This window comes from Aquarana catesbeiana, linkage group LG02 (genome assembly GCF_042186555.1).
Source record: "Aquarana catesbeiana isolate 2022-GZ linkage group LG02, ASM4218655v1, whole genome shotgun sequence".
Taxonomy (NCBI): Eukaryota; Metazoa; Chordata; class Amphibia; order Anura; family Ranidae; genus Aquarana; species Aquarana catesbeiana.
Genome location: NC_133325.1, coordinates 786,341,952 through 786,360,549, shown reverse-complemented (window position 1 = coordinate 786,360,549; position 18,598 = coordinate 786,341,952). Strand labels below are relative to the sequence as shown.

Sequence of the window (18,598 nt, the reverse complement as noted above, 5' to 3'; positions counted from 1 at the left end):
AATGATTTTTTTTCCAAAATGATTTTTTTTTCCAAAAAAAGATTTTTTTTTTAATGATTTTTTTTCCAAAATGATTTTTTTTTCCAAAAATGATTTTTTTCAAAAATGTTTTTTTTTTCAAAAATGTTTTTTTTTCAAAAATGATTTTTTTTTCAAAAATGATTTTATTTTTTCAAAAATTATTTCTTTTAATGATTCTTTTTTTCAAAAATGATTTTTTTTTTTCAAAAATGATTTATTTTTTCAAAAATGATTTTTTTTCAAAAATGATTTTTTTTTTTAAAAATGATTTTTTTTTCAAAAATGATTTTTTTTCAAAAATGTTTTTTTTTTTTAAAAATGATTTTTTTTCCCAAAAATGATTAAAAAAAATATATATATAATTTTTTTTTTCATGGGGGGTCATAATATTCTGGCTGATCATGGGGTTGTCAGCTTTTGTCACCTCCCACTCTAGTTTTGAACATTTCGCCATTCATTCCTATGGGACCAATTTTGCCGTAAAAACTACGATATTTCGTGAACCATTCGGCGAAACGTTCCACAAAGTAAAGTAAAGTAATCCGCACGTTTCGGTATATTACTTGTCTATGTAGTGTAAAAGCTGTGGGAGGAGTTAGGGTGGTAAATTTGTCTATAAGAATAATAATAATATATATGTGAGATAACAGTAATAGTCTTGCTATGCAAGAACATTTAATAAATGAATGAAGGATAGAAATATTGGTGACTCCGCCCCGTGACCAGCAGCCAATAAGAGGTTAGCAGTTCTCTGTGGAAGGCGGTGTCGGTGACGTGGGCGGGCGGTGTCGGTGACGTAGGTGGGCGGGGTAGGAGGGAGACACGCCCAGCCTGTCACACGGGGGAAGAGAGCGGAGATCAGCGGGAAGGTGATCCGGGAAGGAGAAGGGGGACGTCCGGTTGGTGAGAACGATCGGTCCCCCCGGAGGAGGTGGTGATGGCGGATCGGAGATCGCTTCTCTCTCCGTAGAATGATCCTCTATAGGAGTCCTCAGACCGAGCGATCTGTACGGAGGAGGAAGTGATCCGATATATCGGGACCTACAGGAGGGGTACTTATGGTCAGCAGAGGGGTATATAGGGGTACACAGAGTCGGAGGGTATATTGGGGTAAATGTAGACAGGAGAGGGGCATACGGGTGACACAGTGGCAGGAGGAGGATATATCGGGGTACTCAGGGTCAGGAAGAGGTATATAAGGGACACGGGGTCGGTTGCAAGGTATATAGTGTACAAGGGGGTTATATGCGACTACATGGACTCGGTCGGAAAGTATATAGGGGTACACAGGGTCAGGAGGAAGTATATAGGGGTAGACGGGGTCAGGGTGGCTATATAGGGGTACACAGGGTCAGGAGGAAGTATATAGGGGTAGACGGGGTCAGGGTGGGTATATAGGGGTACACAGGGTCAGGAGGAAGTATATAGGGGTACATGGGACCAGGAGGGGGTATATAGGGGTACACAGGGTCAGGAGGAAGTATATAGGGGTACACGGGACCAGGAGGGGGTATATAGGGGTACACAGGGTCAGGAGGAAGTATATAGGTTTACACGGGACCAGGAGGGGTATATAGGGGTACACAGGGTCAGGAGGAAGTATATAGGGGTACACGGGGTCAGGGTGAGTATATAGGGGTACACAGGGTCAGGAGGGAGTACATAGGGGCACATGTGGGAGATATATAGGGCTACACAGAGTCGGAGGGTATATTGGGGTAAATGGAGACGGGAGAGGGGCATATGAGTGACACAGGGTCAGGAGGATATATCGGGGTACTCAGGGTCAGGAGGGGGGTATATAAGGTACACAGGGTCAGGATGGGTATATAGGAGTACACAGGGTCAGGAGGGGGGTATGTAGGGGACTTTGGGGTCAGGAGGGGGGTAAATAAGGTACACAGGGACAGGTGGGGGATGTATAGGGGTAAACAGGTCAGAAGGAGGTATATAGGGTACAAGAGGACAGGTGGGATATACATAGGGCTACACGGAGTTGGTGGGGGTACATGGAGGAAGGAAAGGGGTATATGGGTGACACGGTGTCAGAAGGATATATATGGGGTACTTGGGGTCAGATGGGGGGTATATAGCAGGGATAGGCAATTAGCGGACCTCCAGCTGTTGCAAAACTACAAGTCCCATCATGCCTCTGCCTCTGGGTGTCATGCTTGTGGCTGTCAGAGTCTTGCTATGCCTCATGGGACTTGTAGTTCTGCAACAGCTGGAGGTCCGCTTATTGCATATCCCTGGTATATAGGGCACATGGGGTAGAAGGGGACAGGTTGGAGATATATAGGGGTACACGGAGTCAGAGGGTTTATAGGGTACAAGGGGACAGGAAAGGGGTATATGGGTGACACCGGGTCAGTAGGGAGGTATATAGAGTACACATAGTCAGGACAGGGGTACATGGGAACAGGAGGGGCGGTATATAGGGAACACCGTCATGAAAAGGGTATATGGGCTCAGGAGAGAGGTACATCAGGAGGGTGGTATATAGGGGTCGGGAGGGGAGTATAATGGGGACACTGGGACAGGAGGGGGATATTTATAGGAAGTGGGGACAGGAGGGGGGTATATAGGGGATGTGGGGTCAGTAAGGGGTATAGAAGGTCATGGGGGTTAGGAGGGGTTTGTTGGGTCAGGAGAGGAGTATTTTGGAAATATGGGGACACGTGGAGGATATATGGGGTACGTGGGGTCAGGAGGGGGATATATAGGCATACAGGGGTACCAGGTGACCTAAAAACCATAGGAAGATGGAGGGTGTAATTGGGGGATGGAGGGATTGTGGAGGGATCAGTGGAGAGATGTGTAATGATTGGGTGTCAGAGGTGGACAGAAGTAATGCACAGTAATAAAGTGACGTATACACGGGAGTATAGATGTGGATGGAGGTAGGTGGGTGTGCCCTGATTTTCATGGACTTGGATGGGGGAGAAGCCGTGGATGGGGATTGGGGGAGAAGCCGGGGATGGGGGGAAGCCATGGATGGGGAATGGGGTGGAGAAGCCGTGGACAGGGAATGGGGTGGAGAAGCCGTGGACGGGGAATGGGGTGGAGAAGCCGTGGACGGGGAATGGGGTGGAGAAGCCGTGGACGGGGAATGGGGGGGGGAAGACGGGAATGGGGGGGAGAAGCCGTGGACGGGGAATGGGGGGGAGAAGCCGTGGACGGGGAATGGGGGGGAGAAGCCGTGGACGGGGAATGGGGGGGAGAAGCCGTGGACGGGGAATGGGGGGGAGAAGCCGTGGACGGGGAATGGGGGGGAGAAGCCGTGGACGGGGAATGGGGGGGAGAAGCCGTGGACGGGGAATGGGGGAGAAGCCGTGGACGGGGAATGGGGGAGAAGCCGTGGACGGGGATGGGGGGGAAGCCATGGGCAGGAAATGGGGGCGAAGCCATGGGCGGGGATGGGGGGGAGAAGCCATGGGCGGGAAATGGGGGAGAAGACATGGACGGGGAATGGGGGGGGAGAAGCCGTGGACGGGGAATGGGGGGGAGAAGCCGTGGACGGGGAATGGGGGGGGAGAAGCCGTGGACGGGGAATGGGGGGGAGAAGCCGTGGACGGGGAATATGGGGGAGAAGCCGTGGACGGGGATGGGGGGGAAGCCATGGGCGGGGATGGGGGGGAGAAGCCATGGGCGGGAAATGGGGGAGAAGCCATGGACGGGGAATGGGGGGGAGAAGCCATGGACGGGGAATGGGGGGGGGAGAAGCCATGGACGGGGAATGGGGGGGGGAGAAGCCATGGACGGGGAATGGGAGAGAAGCCATGGACTGGGGAATGGGGGGAGAAGCCATGGGCGGGAAATGGGGGAGAAGCCGTGGACGGGGATGGGGGGGAAGCCATGGGCAGGAAATGGGGGAGAAGCCATGGGCGGGGATGGGGGGGAGAAGCCATGGGCGGGAAATGGGGGAGAAGACATGGACGGGGAATGGGGGGGGAGAAGCCGTGGACGGGGAATGGGGGGGAGAAGCCGTGGACGGGGAATGGGGGGGGAGAAGCCGTGGACGGGGAATGGGGGGGAGAAGCCGTGGACGGGGAATATGGGGGAGAAGCCGTGGACGGGGATGGGGGGGAAGCCATGGGCGGGGATGGGGGGGAGAAGCCATGGGCGGGAAATGGGGGAGAAGCCATGGACGGGGAATGGGGGGGAGAAGCCATGGACGGGGAATGGGGGGGAGAAGCCATGGACGGGGAATGGGGGGGGGGAGAAGCCATGGACGGGGAATGGGAGAGAAGCCATGGACTGGGGAATGGGGGGAGAAGCCATGGGCGGGAAATGGGGGAGAAGCCATGGACGGGGAATGGGGGGGGAGAAGCCGTGGACGGGGAATGGGGGGGGAGAAGCCATGGACGGGGAATGGGAGAGAAGCCATGGACTGGGGAATGGGGGGAGAAGCCATGGGCGGGAAATGGGGGAGAAGCCATGGACGGGGAATGGGGGGGGAGAAGCCGTGGACGGGGAATGGGGTGGAGAAGCCATGGACGGGGAACGGGGGGGAGAAGCCATGGACGGGGAATGGGAGAGAAGCCATGGACTGGGGAATGGGGGGGAGAAGCCATGGACGGGAAATGGGGTGGAGAAGCCATGGACGGGGAATGGGGGGGAGAAGCCATGGACGGGGAATGGGGGGGGAGAAGCCGTGGATGGGGAATGGGGGGGAGAAGCCGTGGATGGGGAATGGGGGGGAGAAGCAGTGGACGGGGAATGGGGGGAAGAAGCCATGGATGGGGGGGGGGGAGAGAAGCCATGGACTGAGATTGGGGGGGGGGAGCCATGGACGGGGATAGAGGAGAGACCATGGAAGTGTGTTTGATACATAAATTGATTCCGGTTTTTGGCTCCCCAGGTCTTCTCCGCTGGACTCCTTCCTCCTTGCCATGTGCATATCCACTGCCGGCCGCACTCTGCTGGGATTTGGTCACTCTGGACCTCTATAGCAGAGGGGGGCACAATGAATGGGGTGAAGAAGAAGAAGACCCCCAGCTCTGGGGGTGACGCCGACGATGTCCTGTGCTGCTGCGAATACATAAACCAGAAGGGAGAGAAGAGCCACCTGGCCGCCTGCCTATGTGACTGTGAGGACCTGGACGAGGCCTGCGACAGGTGAGGGAGACCACCCATTCCCAGTTACAACAGCCAATAGTAATGTGTATGGTCCGTTTATTGTACAATCAGATTGTGGCCATTTTTTGAATTCTTCCGAATCGATATTAGCAGTTTGTCCTCTTCCACAGATGGATCACCTGCAAGTCTCTGAAGCCGGAGGTGTTGGCGCGGGTCATCGAGACCGCATCAGACCGATTCCGCGTCCCTTGGATCCAAGGCGCCAAGAAGGTTGACATTGGCATCCTCCCGCCGCTTGTTCTGCTGCCCGTGTCTCTGTACTTGGCAGCCTTCCACGTTCTTCTGGGTGTGGTGGTCCTCAGCTCCCTGCCGGTCCTGGTGATCTGGTATTACCAGCTGACGCACCGGCGGAAAGGGAAGACTCTGCTGTTCCTCAGCCTTGTGCTCTTCTCGCTGGGATATATGTACTATACCTTTGTGCGGGAGGTCTTCCTGAAGGGTCACATTGGCTGGGGTCACCTTTTTGCCATCACCGGCGGCTTGTTCATGATTCTTCTCTTCCTGGCCAAGGCCAAGCAGGATCCCGGTTACCTCAACAAAAGCGCAACCAGGGCGAAGGCCGGCAATGATCTTAATGGTAGCTCACGGGCATGGGAGGGGCCGGAATCCCCGAGGAGAGGGCTTTATGAAGACCGCCTGGAGAAAGATTTACTCATCGCCGACAAGAACTGGTGTAAAGTGTGTCAGGTGGTGAGACCGGCGCGGAGCGGGCACTGCAGGATCTGCGGGAGATGTGTCCTGCGCCTTGACCATCACTGTGTGTGGTAGGTGACTGGTGTGGCAAGGTGGGGGGTGCTGGGACTGAAAGATGGGAGATGCCGGGCTATTGGGACTGGCTGGAGGGAGATGCTTAGCCGTTGGGACTGGCTGGAGGGAAATGCTAGGCCGTTGGGACTGGCGTGAGGGAGATGCCGGGCCGTTGGGACTGGCGTGAGGGAGATGCCGGGCCGTTGGGACTGGCGTGAGGGAGATGCCGGGCCGTTGGGACTGGCGTGAGGGAGATGCCGGGCCGTTGGGACTGGCGTGAGGGAGATGCCGGGCCGTTGGGACTGGCGTGAGGGAGATGCCGGGCCGTTGGGACTGGCGTGAGGGAGATGCCGGGCTGTTGGGACTGGCTGGGGGGGGGGGGGGAGATGCTGGGCCTTTGGGACTGGCTGGATGCTGGGCCGATGGGACTGGCGTGAGGGAGATACCGGGCCGTTGGGACTGGCTGGGGGGGGGGGGAGATGCTGGGCCTTTGGGACTGGCTGGAGGTGGGGAGATGGCGGGCCAATGGGACTGGCGGGATGCTGGGCCGATGGGACTGGCTGGAGGGAGATACCGGGCCGTTGGGACTGGCTGGGGGGGGGGGGGAGGTGCTGGGCCTTTGGGACTGGCTGGAGGTGGGGAGATGGCGGGCCAATGGGACTGGCGGGATGCTGGGCCGATGGGACTGGCTGGAGGGAGATGCTGGGCCGATGGGACTGGCTGGAGGGAGATGATGGGACTGGCTGGAGGGGGGGGATGCCGGGCCGATAGGACTGGCTGGAGGGGATGCCAGGCCGATGGGACTGGCTGGAGGGGGGATGCTGGGCCGATGGGACTGGCGGAGGGGGGGGGTGGGGTGCCGGGCCGTTGGGACCAGCTGGGGCAAGATGCTGGGCTGATGGGACTGGCTGGAGGGGGGGGGGGATGCTGGGCCGATGGGACTGGCGGGGGGATGCTGGGCCGTTGGGACTGTAAGGTGGCAAATGTTGGAATGGTCAGTATTGGACAGAGGGGTAGGCTGTGATGTTGGGAGTGGATGGTGGGGGATGTTGGAGCTGTTGGGACTGGAAAGTCGGGAGAATCCACAGGGGGAATAGGAGTGTGCTGGGACTGGTAGAAATGCCATTTATGAGGTCTTTCAGGAAGGGGGTGGGATGGTGATCTATACAATCTAAGGAAGATTTAACAGGATGGAAATGCCTGATTCTTTTTTTTTGGCATTTTTTTGTGATTTGTAGGATAAATAATTGTATCGGTTCCCGGAACCACAAGTTCTTCATCCTGCTGCTTCTGACGTTCATGTTCACCTCTGTATACGGGATCACCATCACCCTGAGCACTCTGTGCCGGGACCAGTACATCATCAGTGCCTTATTCTACTGCCCCGGAGCCTACGCCGACTACAGGTACTGAGCGCTCCCACTTGCGTCCCTCTGTGCGCCCCACTGCTGTGGTCTGGGCAGTTTATTTTTATCATCAGATAGAATGTAGAAAAGGGACATGACATGGGTGCATCCTGGGTGTCCTATTTACCAGGTTAGAGGAATCGTCTGGTTGCTGTGTATATTGACATATTGATGACATGTAATTTGTACAGAGGGATTTTACTCTGCAAACTTTAGGTGGGTGGGGGGGTGGGGGGGGGGCAGTAAAGACAGGGGACTAAGCTGTGGTTTTATCCCCCTCTGGATACCCACCTACATTTTAACTTCATAGCTGGACAGGGCTGTACACAATGCCACGGCTCTGGCAATTTTAAGTTGGCCCGCAGAGTTTTGCACCGGTGCGGCACAGGTAATACTGTATTCTTATCTGAGGATAATCTATTGTGGTGTTTGTAGGTTGCTGAGCAGCAGGGAGGATGACGGGTTTCCTTTTTCCCTGCAATGTAAGTCATTGTTTCCCAACCCTATTGAGGGCAGGGTCCTGTAAATTCTTCCAAAACCTTCTATGCCTCCAATATTGGAAAGGGGGGGGGGGGGAGTTTATACTTGCACAATAAAACAGCATTATAGATGGAAATTCTGTAAATCTAAGCATGGGGCTGGGTGTCACTGGGGGGGGGGGGGGGGGGGTTCTGGAGGGGGTTTGGAGACTCTGCAGCAGATTTGGTGACCCTGTAGGCCACAGGGGTAGGCAACCTCGGCCCTCCAGCTGTTTTGAAACTAAAAGTCCCATGAGACATTGCAAGACCCTAACAATCACAGGCATGACTCCTAGAGGCAGAGGCATGATGGGATTTGTAGTATCACCACAGCTGGAGGGCCGAGATTGCCCACCCCTGTTGTAGGGGATGAGGTTTCTTGAAAGTGCTGGTGGCAGTTGTGAGGTTGGGGTCTCTGTAGGGGGCTGTGGGTCTTTCAAGGAGGCTGTGGGCTTTCAAAGGGCACTGTGTTAGACTGGAGTGCACTGGGGGTCACTGGGGCTGGAGGCACTGCTGGGGGCGTGGAGCACTTTTGGAGGTTAAGGGATTTCAGGAGGTTGGGGGCACTGCTTTGAGGGATCTCAGAAGGTGGTGGGGGGGGCACTGTTTTGACTGAGGGCTCTCGGGGCACTGTGTGGGGGTTGAGGGCTCTCAGGAGGTTGGGGGCACTGTGTACGGGTTAGGGGCACTGTGTGGGGGTTGAGGGCTCTCAGGAGGTTGGGGGCACTGTGTGGGGGTTAGGGGCACTGTGTGGGGGTTAGGGGCACTGTGTGGGGGTTAGGGGCACTGTGTGGGGGTTAGGGGCATTGTGTGGGGGTTGAGGGCTCTCAGGAGGTTGGGTGCACTGTGTGGGGGTTGAGGGCCCTCAGTCAGGAGGTTGGGGCACTGTGGGGGGGGGTTAAGGGATTTCAAGAGGTTGGGGGGCACTGTGGGGGTTGAGGGCTCTCAGGAGGTTGGGGCACTGTGGGGGGGTTAAGGGATTTCAAGAGGTTGGGGGGGGGGCACTGTGGGGGTTGAGAGCTCTCAGGATGTTATAAGGCACTGTGGGGATCGAGGGGTCTCAGGATGTTGGGAGCACTGTGTAGGTTTGAGGATGCTGCGGGGATTGAGGGCTCTCAGGAGGATGTGGGCACTGTGAGCGCTGAGAGCTCTCAGGGGTTTTGGTGGCCCTGTGGGCCACTATGGGGTGTTGGGTGGCAGGATGAGAGCCTTGAAGCACTATGGGAGTTTAGGGGATCTACAGCTCACCGGAGGACCGGGTGGATGGAGGCCGTGGCCTGGTATTGGGATGTTGCAGAGCAGAATATAAACTTTGTTGCACACTCAGTTGTGTTTGCAGTGGAGGCCCAGAGTCACATAAATGTTGGTTGATAATCCCGTGTGGTAAATATCTATTGCTAACGGCTCTTCACCTTCTCTCCCAGCACATCGTTTGCCTTTACCTGCGTCTGGTATTGTGCGATTGTCACCGGAGGGGTGGCCTACCTCCTCCTCGTCCAACTCCTCAACATCAGCTACAACGTGACGGAGCGTGAGGCCCGCATGGCCCTGCGGGAGAAGACCGCCCGCTGTTACCTGGGTGGTCTGGTGGTGGACCCGGGAACCTACAACCAGGGACTGTACCAGAACTGGCTGCACTTCCTGTCCCTGGACAGCCGGAGCACCGGCACCGACCTCTCTGACATTGTGTGATCCTGCGCCCCCCATCACGCACCACCCACCTGTGCCTTATTCCCTCCGCAGGATCTCCAGGTACACCGGGCAACAATCGCACCTTAACTCCCGACAAGAAAATGTTAAAGTTAATTTCATTTTATTTATTTTTTTATTACAAATCTCATAGATGACTGAAGCACAGGGACCTCACCTCACCCCTTTTTAAGGAGTACCTGTCATGGCTTGACAATGGAGGCAGCCATTTTGTGGGTGGTACCATTACTCAGCCTATCAATTTCTGGAATTGGTGACATCACTGGGGCACAAAGCACTTTTTTTTTTTTTTTTTTTTTTTTTTGGATACCAAAAAGTTCTAAGGTGTCCTTGTAGATTAAAACCTTAACCCCATCCTTCTGAACCAGGAAAGCAAATGCAACCCAACTTCACACTGAGATAATAAAAGTGATAAATGGATGTCATAGGCCATCATTGTTTGTGATGGTGCCCAAGTGCCGCGTTCATCTATCTGGTGCTTTCCAATGTGTGCTAACTGGGAAAAAAAAAAAATCTGTATGTTCTCTATAGGTACATATCACAAAATCGCTGCACCGTTGTGCTTTAAAAGGTTCCCTTTAAATCCCCCATATGTGGACAGGATGGCTCCGCCCCCAGTATGACGTCACCTGTGCAGAATTTATTTGCGTTCCCTCAATTCGTTTGTTGTAGACAAACTACTTTTGGTGCTTTATGTGACATTTTGTATGTAAGAATCAGAATATTCCATTGTTCTTGTTATCACACTACCGCACTTGGAACCGTGGGGTGTCTAATATATGATAGGTTATGGGCGGAGTGTATCAGAGCTGTACGCCGGGTAGACTGAATATTATAAGCATATATTTATTGAGTTGTTTTCTGCTCATAGAAATATATAAAAACTCAGCTTAAAGAGGACCTGTACTGTGAATGCTGTGGCGGACAAAAGTCCAGTCACCAGCAATGCCAATAGTCTCCCTGCAGCTGACCTTTTGCCCATTACTGACTTACCATGCCTTGTTCTGCACTAAGTCTCTGTGTAGAGGTGACCATCTTGGTAGAGGCAGGGATGTGCTTCCTCATGTCCCCCACACTTGTGATGTGATGATCGGTGGGGTAATAATAGAGGCAGAGGAAGCCCAGATTCACAGAATGGATGAAACAGAAGCAGGGAGATATTTGCAGTGCAGGTCCTCGGGTACAGCTTCCTCTCCAGCAAGGAGAACTGCCTAGTAATAGAATCGCCAAATCTGGAGAGTTAGCAATGTCTCATTCGACATGGAAGGCTCTGAGCATCTTGTGACTGAAAATAAGTACCCGCATCTGATCCTTTTCCCCCGTTACTGACTTACCATGCCTTCTTCTGCATTAAGTCTCTGTGTAAATGTGGACATCTTGGTAGAGGCAGGGATTTGTTTCCTCATGTCCCCCCCATGTGTGATCTGATGACAGTTGGGTTAATGATGGAGGCAGAGGAAGCCCAGATTCACAGAATGTAGTAAGGAGATTCTTGCAGTGTAGGTCCTCAGGTGCAGCTTCCTTTCCAGCAAGGAGAACCGAGAACTGCCTAGTAATAGAATCACCAAATCTGGAGAGACTGGCAGGGTCTGCAATGTCTCATTCAACGTGGAAGCCTCTGGGCATCTTGTGGCAAAAAATAAGTACATGCTTCTGATCTTTTCACCATTACTGACTTAATATGCCTTCTTGCTCAGGTCTCTGTGTAGAGGTGGCCATCTTAGTAGAGGCAGGGATTTGCTTCCTCATGGGCATCTTGCAGCAGAAAATATGTACTGTGGGTGACCGCACTGGATTGAAAGTATTAGCGGGCTCAAAATACCCTGTTTCCCCGAAAATAAGACCTAGCGTGATTGTCGGTGATCGCTGCAATATAAGCCCTCCCCCCCAAATAAGCCCTAGTTAAAGTCCTTGTAGGTCTTATTTTCAGGGTTGGGCTTATTTTCGGGGAAACAGGGTAGGGCTTATTTGGGGGGTAGGGCTTATATTGCAGCCATCACTGACAATCACGCTAGGTCTTATTTTCGGGGAAACAGGGTAGGTGAGTTTATACATCTTTTTATACGATGTAGGTGTTGGGGGGGGGGGCATTTTTAAGACTAGGTAGGTTTAGCGTGAAGCCCATGAGAGCAGTGAAAGTAATTTTAATAACACATTTTTATATTTTTCATAAAAAAAGATCTGTAGCTTCTCCCTCTAGTGGCCATCTGTATATTGAGCAGTGCAGTCAGCAGCTGTAATAAAGATGAATTGGCCCCCACAGAGTCGTTTTCAGCCAAGCAGAGCAGCTTTGCAGGAAAAGTTGTGATCAGTGAGTGGAAAGTCGGCTTTTCTCAGATTGTGATCACCTGCCCTCCTTAACTCGGCTGTACTGAGGTTACTGAATCGGAATCTGATCCAGCTGATGACGGATGTGGCACTGCCATCATAACACAGAAATGTATCTCTATAAATAGAGCAGACAGGAAGATAAAGCTTTGTTCTAATTGCAGAGGGATTGCCACCTTCATGGTCTCTCCTGCCAATTTCTCCTTAGGGCCCCGGGGGCTCTTACATGCTGTACTCTACTTGCTCCTCTTTTAATTAACCCTTCATGGGCCCAACAAGCTCCTGGAATATTGCATGCAAATCTCCAAGATACTTGTAAACGTTTCTTTATCTCTCGTGTATTCCCTTCCTCCCCATGGGATTCATCAATGACATCTACAGTGCAGTCTGTGTCCAGCCGTAGCGATCGTTTGCTGTTCAATAGCAAAATGGTTTATGACATTTAATTGCTTCATCCCTGTTAGTGGGGAGATCAGATGTGATCAGCAATAGGCTGGAGAGCGTTCTCACGGTCCTGGGAGTGTGGTCAGCAATAGGCTGGAGAGCGCTCTCACGGGACTGGTAGTGTGGTCAGCAATAGGCTGGAGAGCGCTCTCACGGCTCTGGGAGTGTGGTCAAAAATAGGCTGGAGAGTGTTCTCACGGGGCAGGGAATGTGGTCAGCAATAGGCTGGAAAGCATTCTCACGGGACAGGGAGTGTGGTCAGCAATAGGCTGGAGAGCAATCTCACGGGACAGGGAGTGTGATCAGCAATAGGCTCGTGAGTGTTCTAAAGGGACTGGGAGTGTGGTCAGCAATAGGCTGGAGAGTTCTCACAGGACTGGGAGTGTGGTCAGCAATAGGCTTGAGAGCATTCTCACGGGACTGGGAGTGTGGTCAGCAATAAGTTGGAGAGCGCTCTCATGGGACTGGGAGTGTGGTCAGCAATAGGCTGGTGAGCGTTCCCACGTGACTGGGAGTGTGGTCAGCAATAGGCTGGAGAGGACTCTCATGGATTTTGAAAAGTGCTCAACTCTAGGCTAGAGAGCGTTCTCATGGGTTTTGGAGAGTGATCAGCAATAGGCTGGAGGGCATTCATATGATATTTGACATGGCTCTCTTGCGTGGCAACAGTAAGGCTAGGTGTTTTCACCCGCTTCTTTTTTTTTTATGATTGGAAGTCTTTGGCTGGGGAAAGTCTTCCTGTTTTCATTCTGGCACAGGACCAGTGTGCTGGGATGACTGCACTCTTGCAAATGCATAGGAGTGATGCCATTCCTCACCAGCTAATCAAGACAGCCAAAGACCAGAATCCACATAAAGCCAAGGAGAAGATGCCGGAAAGGGACCTCATGGGTAGCAGAACGTTGAAGCAGAGGTAAGTATTGCAGAGTTTAGTTCTGCTTTTAAACAAGCATAGAGGAAACTGGAGTACCCAGAGGGCAACCCATGGGAGTACAGATTGGAGGGGGCAAGCAAACTCCATGCAGGTAGTGTTCTGGTTGGAATACCGAACCAAGCACACCAATACCTGTGTGTCGGGATGACTGCACATCCCACATTGGCGAATCAAGGTGGCCCAAGACCATCACCTGGAAGATGCCGGCATGGGACCTCCTCCCACATTGGTGAATCAAGGTGGCCCAAGACCAGCACCTGGAAGATGCCGGCATGGGACCTCCTCCCACATTGGTGAATCAAGGTGGCCCAAGACCATCACCTGGAAGATGCCGGCATGGGACCTCCTTCTACATTGGCGAATCAAGGTGGCCCAAGACCATCACCTGGAAGATGCCGGCATGGGACCTCCTTCTACATTGGTGAATCAAGGTGGCCCAAGACCAGCACCTGGAAGATGCCGGCATGGGACCTCCTCCTACATTGGTCAATCAAGATAGCCAAAGACCAGCACCTAGAGGGTGCTGGCATGGGACCGTTGAAGCAGAGGTAAGTATTGCAGAGTTTATTTCCCCTTTAAAACAAGGGTCAATTAACCAGCATGGAGAAAACTGGAGGCATGCAAACTCCTTGCAGGTAGCGTTATGGTTGAGATACCGAATTAAGCACCCCAATGCCTGTGTCTCGGTATAACTGCACTCCTACACATGCACACGGTGACGTCATCCTACATCGGTCAATCAAGATGGCCCCAAACCAGCACCTGCAAGATGATGGTGTGGGACCATTGAAGCAGAGATATTTTGCACTTTAGTTATGCTTAAAAATTGCTTTTATATCTTTAATTTTTTTTCTGTCCATGTGCATGAGGCCTTACAGGTCAAGATCTCTCATCTCTGGGGTTCAGCTTTACATTTTAATGTGTATTTTGTATCTTCATCTCTGGTCATACTGGGAAAAGATTATTATTATTTTTTTATACCTATTTGTGCCTTTTTAAAATACATCAAAAATACATCTGAGACCATATCACCAAAAAGCCTTGTTTGCCCCAAAATAAAATAATATAGATATCCTATTGATGTCATATGTTCTAAGAGAGAAAGAGAGAGAGAGTCTGTGGCCACTGGTCCTGGAGGAACAGCGATCCGCCTTATTCAGTCACTATTACTGGATCTCCGGTACGGATCTGATACACTCCATCCATAGATCACTGTATATATTCTGTGTATTGGGATGAAATATACGGCTGTATCTAAAGACTATGTATCTATGTGTGTATGTAATCAGGACTATACCCATATAATGTACAGATAATCTATACTGACTGAGGTCACTGGATACATGCTGGAATTTATAATTATATGCATGTGTGTATGGCAGAGAAGCCACAACACAGGGTTGTCTGGATTAAAGTGGTGATAAGCATTTGCCCATCTTTGACAAAGTTCTGTCCGTATTTTGCTTATTTATTTCCATCAGCTCCATCTAGTGGCCATAATGCAGTATGCTCCTGAAATGTCCTAATAAAAAATAAATACGGCATTATGTCCGCTGGCGGGTTTCCGTATGCTGGCTGGAGCTGGCGGGTTTCCATCAGCTCCATCTAGTGGCCATAATGCAGAATTTTCCTGAAGCTTATTAATCAGAAAAAAATATGGCATTATGTCCACTAGATGGAGCTGGCGCTTGGAGGAAATCAATGCTTCAAGCTAAATATGCCCACAATTTATATATTATAATATATAAATTATATATTATTACAATATATATATATATATATATATATATATATATATATATATATATATATATATATATATATATATATATATAAAAATATACCCCCCTACAGTGTCGAATGATTTAATTCAGGCAGATTATTACTTGCTATATCTGCTTATTAAAGTTTGGATTCCTGATCCCTGCGTCCTGTTTTGTTTTATTTTTTCCTAAATTCTACCTATAGTAGGGAATATAACTAAGGGCTTTGAAACACAGACACAACTCCTGTACTGTACCTTTTCATGCATGCTCTGTACTGTGTCTATGTAACACCTCCAGGTATTTATTACCTCCCCCAAGGTTGACACCATCATCTTTGTTCATCATTAACCAGGGTCATCATGAACCTCCTGGACTGTGATTCTCAGAGAGGACATGTAAATCGTGGTGGTCACAAAAACACAGATCTGCCTCTGCTGCAGAATTTTCTTACAAGTCGGATTACTATAGGAGAAGAGACTGAGCAAACGCTCCCTACTGCCTCCAGCAAACTGATTACCTCAAATAATTAATAATAAAGAAAAACACACATACACAAAGATTACAATGGGAAAGTAATGCATCCCTTTCAATGAGGTGCTGTTGGGTAACTTCTATGGTACCCATGTGGTGGCTTCCCCAGGTGTAAGATTCTTTAGGCCGGCTGTACACAGTTCGAATCTCCTGCTGAACCGGGTGCAATTCAAACTGTAAGGGCAGGCTGAATGTACCAAGTTGATTGAGCGATCAACTTGGGTACAACTAGTATGCCGGGTTTTACCTGCGATTATTGTCTTCTCCTGGTTGGGACAGCTTACCCCGCTCTCTTGGCAGGAGAAGACAACGGCCTGGCAGGAGGGATTCCCACATCAACACTGTGTTGATGGGGGGAATCAAGCAAATTTCTTTCCTGCTGATGGTTGGGCTCTGCTGATGGCTGGCTGGGCTCTGCTGATGGCTGGGCTCTGCTGATGATTGGGCTCTATGGTTGGTTGGGATCTGCTGATGGCTGGGCTCTGCTGATGGCTGGGCTCTGCTGATGGCTGGGCTCTGCTGATGGCTGGGTTCTACGGTTGGTTGGGTTCTGCTGATGGTTGGGCTCTGCTGATGGTTGGGCTCTGATCGTGGTGGAATTTTATGTTCAAGTTAGCCCAGGAACAGTTTGGACCCTCATAAAGATATGCCCCATCCCCCCCCACAGCTTGGGGAGCTGCTTACAGCTGGTCATACACTAGTAGATTTCGAACAAACATTCATACAAAAATTAGTACATTCAATAACTTGATGACTGTCGGCTGAACGCACTTCAAAACGTCTTTGGTTTTAACATTCGATTTTGGAATAAATGACATTTCTGGAAGGAAAAACTACATTCAGTTAGAAATTTGTTCAATAGTGAAACATGTATTATTTTGCTTCTTTTGGAGTTTTCTAGTCCCTGCCATCCAAATCGAACATCGATTTGACCTCACTAACAATTAGAAAATTGAAGGAACGTTCATTTAGAAAAAATGGAACGTTTCAAAATAAATTCTATTCATGTATGGCCAGCTTAGCTGCTTCATTCAGTTAAAGAATAACTCCACTTTTGTTGAGAAAAAAACATTCCCCTCTGGGTGATCGATGTACATTACAAGGATTATAACAAACTTTGTTGCAGACTCCTACCTTTTGTTATTCTGAAGAAATCCATGCATGTTCCTCTGTGCTAAGTGGTTCTAATGGGAGTGGTCTCATAATTATCAGTCAGCTGTGCAGCTGCAGAGCACTAATGAGGATTTCTGCTGGGCCTGCATCCTTTACCCATGTTCCTATTGGAAATATCTCACTAAAAATGACATGCTATGCCTATTGTGAATACCGGGGGCTGCCAAGAGCACATACCTTGTCATGCTGGTGTCGGTCTCAGTGTTCATGCTTCACAGCGTCTCCGGCTGGCTCAAGGTAGGATGGATGGGGGGATTTCTCATGTTTGAATGTTCCCCCCAGGCTAGGGGGAGGCCACAGGGGTCTAGACAGCAGTTATACCGCTCGGGCACCGCCGCCATTGCCGTTTTCAGGCAGGCCCTTCACTACCGGCCTCTCTCCCTCCTCCCCCTCCCCTCTTCCTCCATAGTGTTTCCGGAGGGTCGGCCAGCGCGGGAAGCGCTTGTTTTTTCAAAATTCAAGGGTGGGGGGCAGTAGAGGGGGGGGCGGGACGTCAGCACAGGTGCTTAGACTCCCACTCAGGCCAGCTGCAGGCTATTAAAGCACTCTGTACACATGCACACAGCCTTTGGAGGGTCACAGAGCTGACGGTCGCATGTAAGGTGGACACAGGCATTCTCCTAGGCAGCATTTACTAAGGTAACACCAGACTGGGCATTGGGTAGCAAGGTTTTTAGCCGGACTACATCGCTCAGCAGTCAGTGTTCATTTTGTGATACCTCCACCTTGTTGCTTTGCACTATGGGTAGAAGAGGTTCAAACACCCCCAGAACCAGAGACACTAGGGGATCTCGTTCAGGTTCTAAGGACCCCCTGCCAGCAGCATCCTCCCCCCTAAGGGGCCAGGGACGGCTAGCCAGGGAGAGCCGTTGGGGTTAGGGGCTATACCTGCCTCCGACACTTCAGCCCCTGTATACATTACACAGGAGGTTTTTTCATCAGCCATTAATGGTTTAGAGGAAAGATTATTGGCCGTGATTACAGCTTCACTCAGTGGAAGAAAACGCACTAGGCCTTCCTCTGTTTCCCAAGACCCTCAGGAAGAGGAGCTCTGGGATAAAGGAGACGAATCCCTTTCAGAGGATCGGGATGGAACGGATGATTCCTCTTCGGAGGAATCAGGTGGAGAGGGACCCTCTGCGACTTCCCAAGAGGAGAAAGTCTTAGTGCAGATCCTTACTGGATTGGTCCGCTCCACATTTAAGTTGCCCGTACCTGAAACTGTTAAAGAATCCTCTTCTGCTTTGGGGTCACTGAAACCTTCTCAAGCAGCACAGGCTTTTCCTGTTCATTATTTACTTGAAAAGCTAATTTATTCTGAGTGGGATCACCCAGACAAACGTTTTTTTCCGCCGAGAAAGTTTTCAACACTTTATCCGATGGAAGAAAAGTTTATCAAAATGTGGGGAATACCGGCCATTGATGCCACCATTTCTTCCGTAAATAATAGTCTGACTTGTCCTATAGACAATGCTCAGATGCTCAGGGATCCTGTAGACAAGAAGATGGAATCCCTATTGAAGGGTGTTTTCTCCTTGGCAGGTTCAGTGGCTCAACCTGCAGTTGCAGCGATTGGAGTCTGTCAATACTTAAGAGACCATGTTAAGCAGGTTATCAAGGTATTACCTGAACAGCAGGCCCAGGGGTTGGCTAACCTTCCTGCGGCCTTCTGTTACGTTGTTGACGCCATCAGAAAATTCTATCGTGCAAACCTCTCGTCTTTCTCTGGGGTTGGTGCATATACGTAGAATCCTATGGTTGAAAAATTGGTCAGCCGAAGCACCATGTAAGAAGCTCCTGGCGGGGTTTCCATTTCGTGGTGAAAGGTTGTTTGGAGAGGACTTGGATAACTATATCAAGAGAATCTCTTGTGGGAAAAGC

At 50.8% G+C, this 18,598-nt stretch overlaps 1 protein-coding gene across 4 annotated transcripts; it reads left to right on the top strand.

Annotated features, from left to right (window-relative positions):
* Window positions 1-770: 770 nt before the first annotated feature.
* On the top strand, window positions 771-15,168 carry ZDHHC23 (zDHHC palmitoyltransferase 23). Of its 4 annotated transcripts, none has more exons than XM_073617405.1 (5): window positions 771-890; window positions 4,883-5,139; window positions 5,271-5,924; window positions 7,146-7,313; window positions 9,256-15,168. In XM_073617405.1, exons 2-5 carry the CDS (start codon window positions 4,988-4,990, stop codon window positions 9,521-9,523), a joined length of 1,242 nt encoding a protein of 413 aa, XP_073473506.1. In that variant the 5' UTR covers window positions 771-890; window positions 4,883-4,987; the 3' UTR covers window positions 9,524-15,168. The 4 variants fall into 4 exon arrangements, with proteins under 4 accessions (XP_073473506.1, XP_073473504.1, XP_073473503.1 ...); XM_073617403.1 differs by having other exon boundaries at window positions 810-1,073; XM_073617402.1 differs by having other exon boundaries at window positions 810-1,082.
* Window positions 15,169-18,598: the final 3,430 nt, after the last annotated feature.

What these genes read in the sequence shown, in the direction of transcription:
- ZDHHC23 (XM_073617402.1), top strand. An exon ending in CTGGACGAGGCCTGCGACAG is followed by an intron (nt 5,140 to 5,270) that starts GTGAGGGAGACC and finishes CCTCTTCCACAG; the next exon opens with ATGGATCACCTGCAAGTCTC. An exon ending in GGAGCCTACGCCGACTACAG is followed by an intron (nt 7,314 to 9,255) that starts GTACTGAGCGCT and finishes CTTCTCTCCCAG; the next exon opens with CACATCGTTTGCCTTTACCT.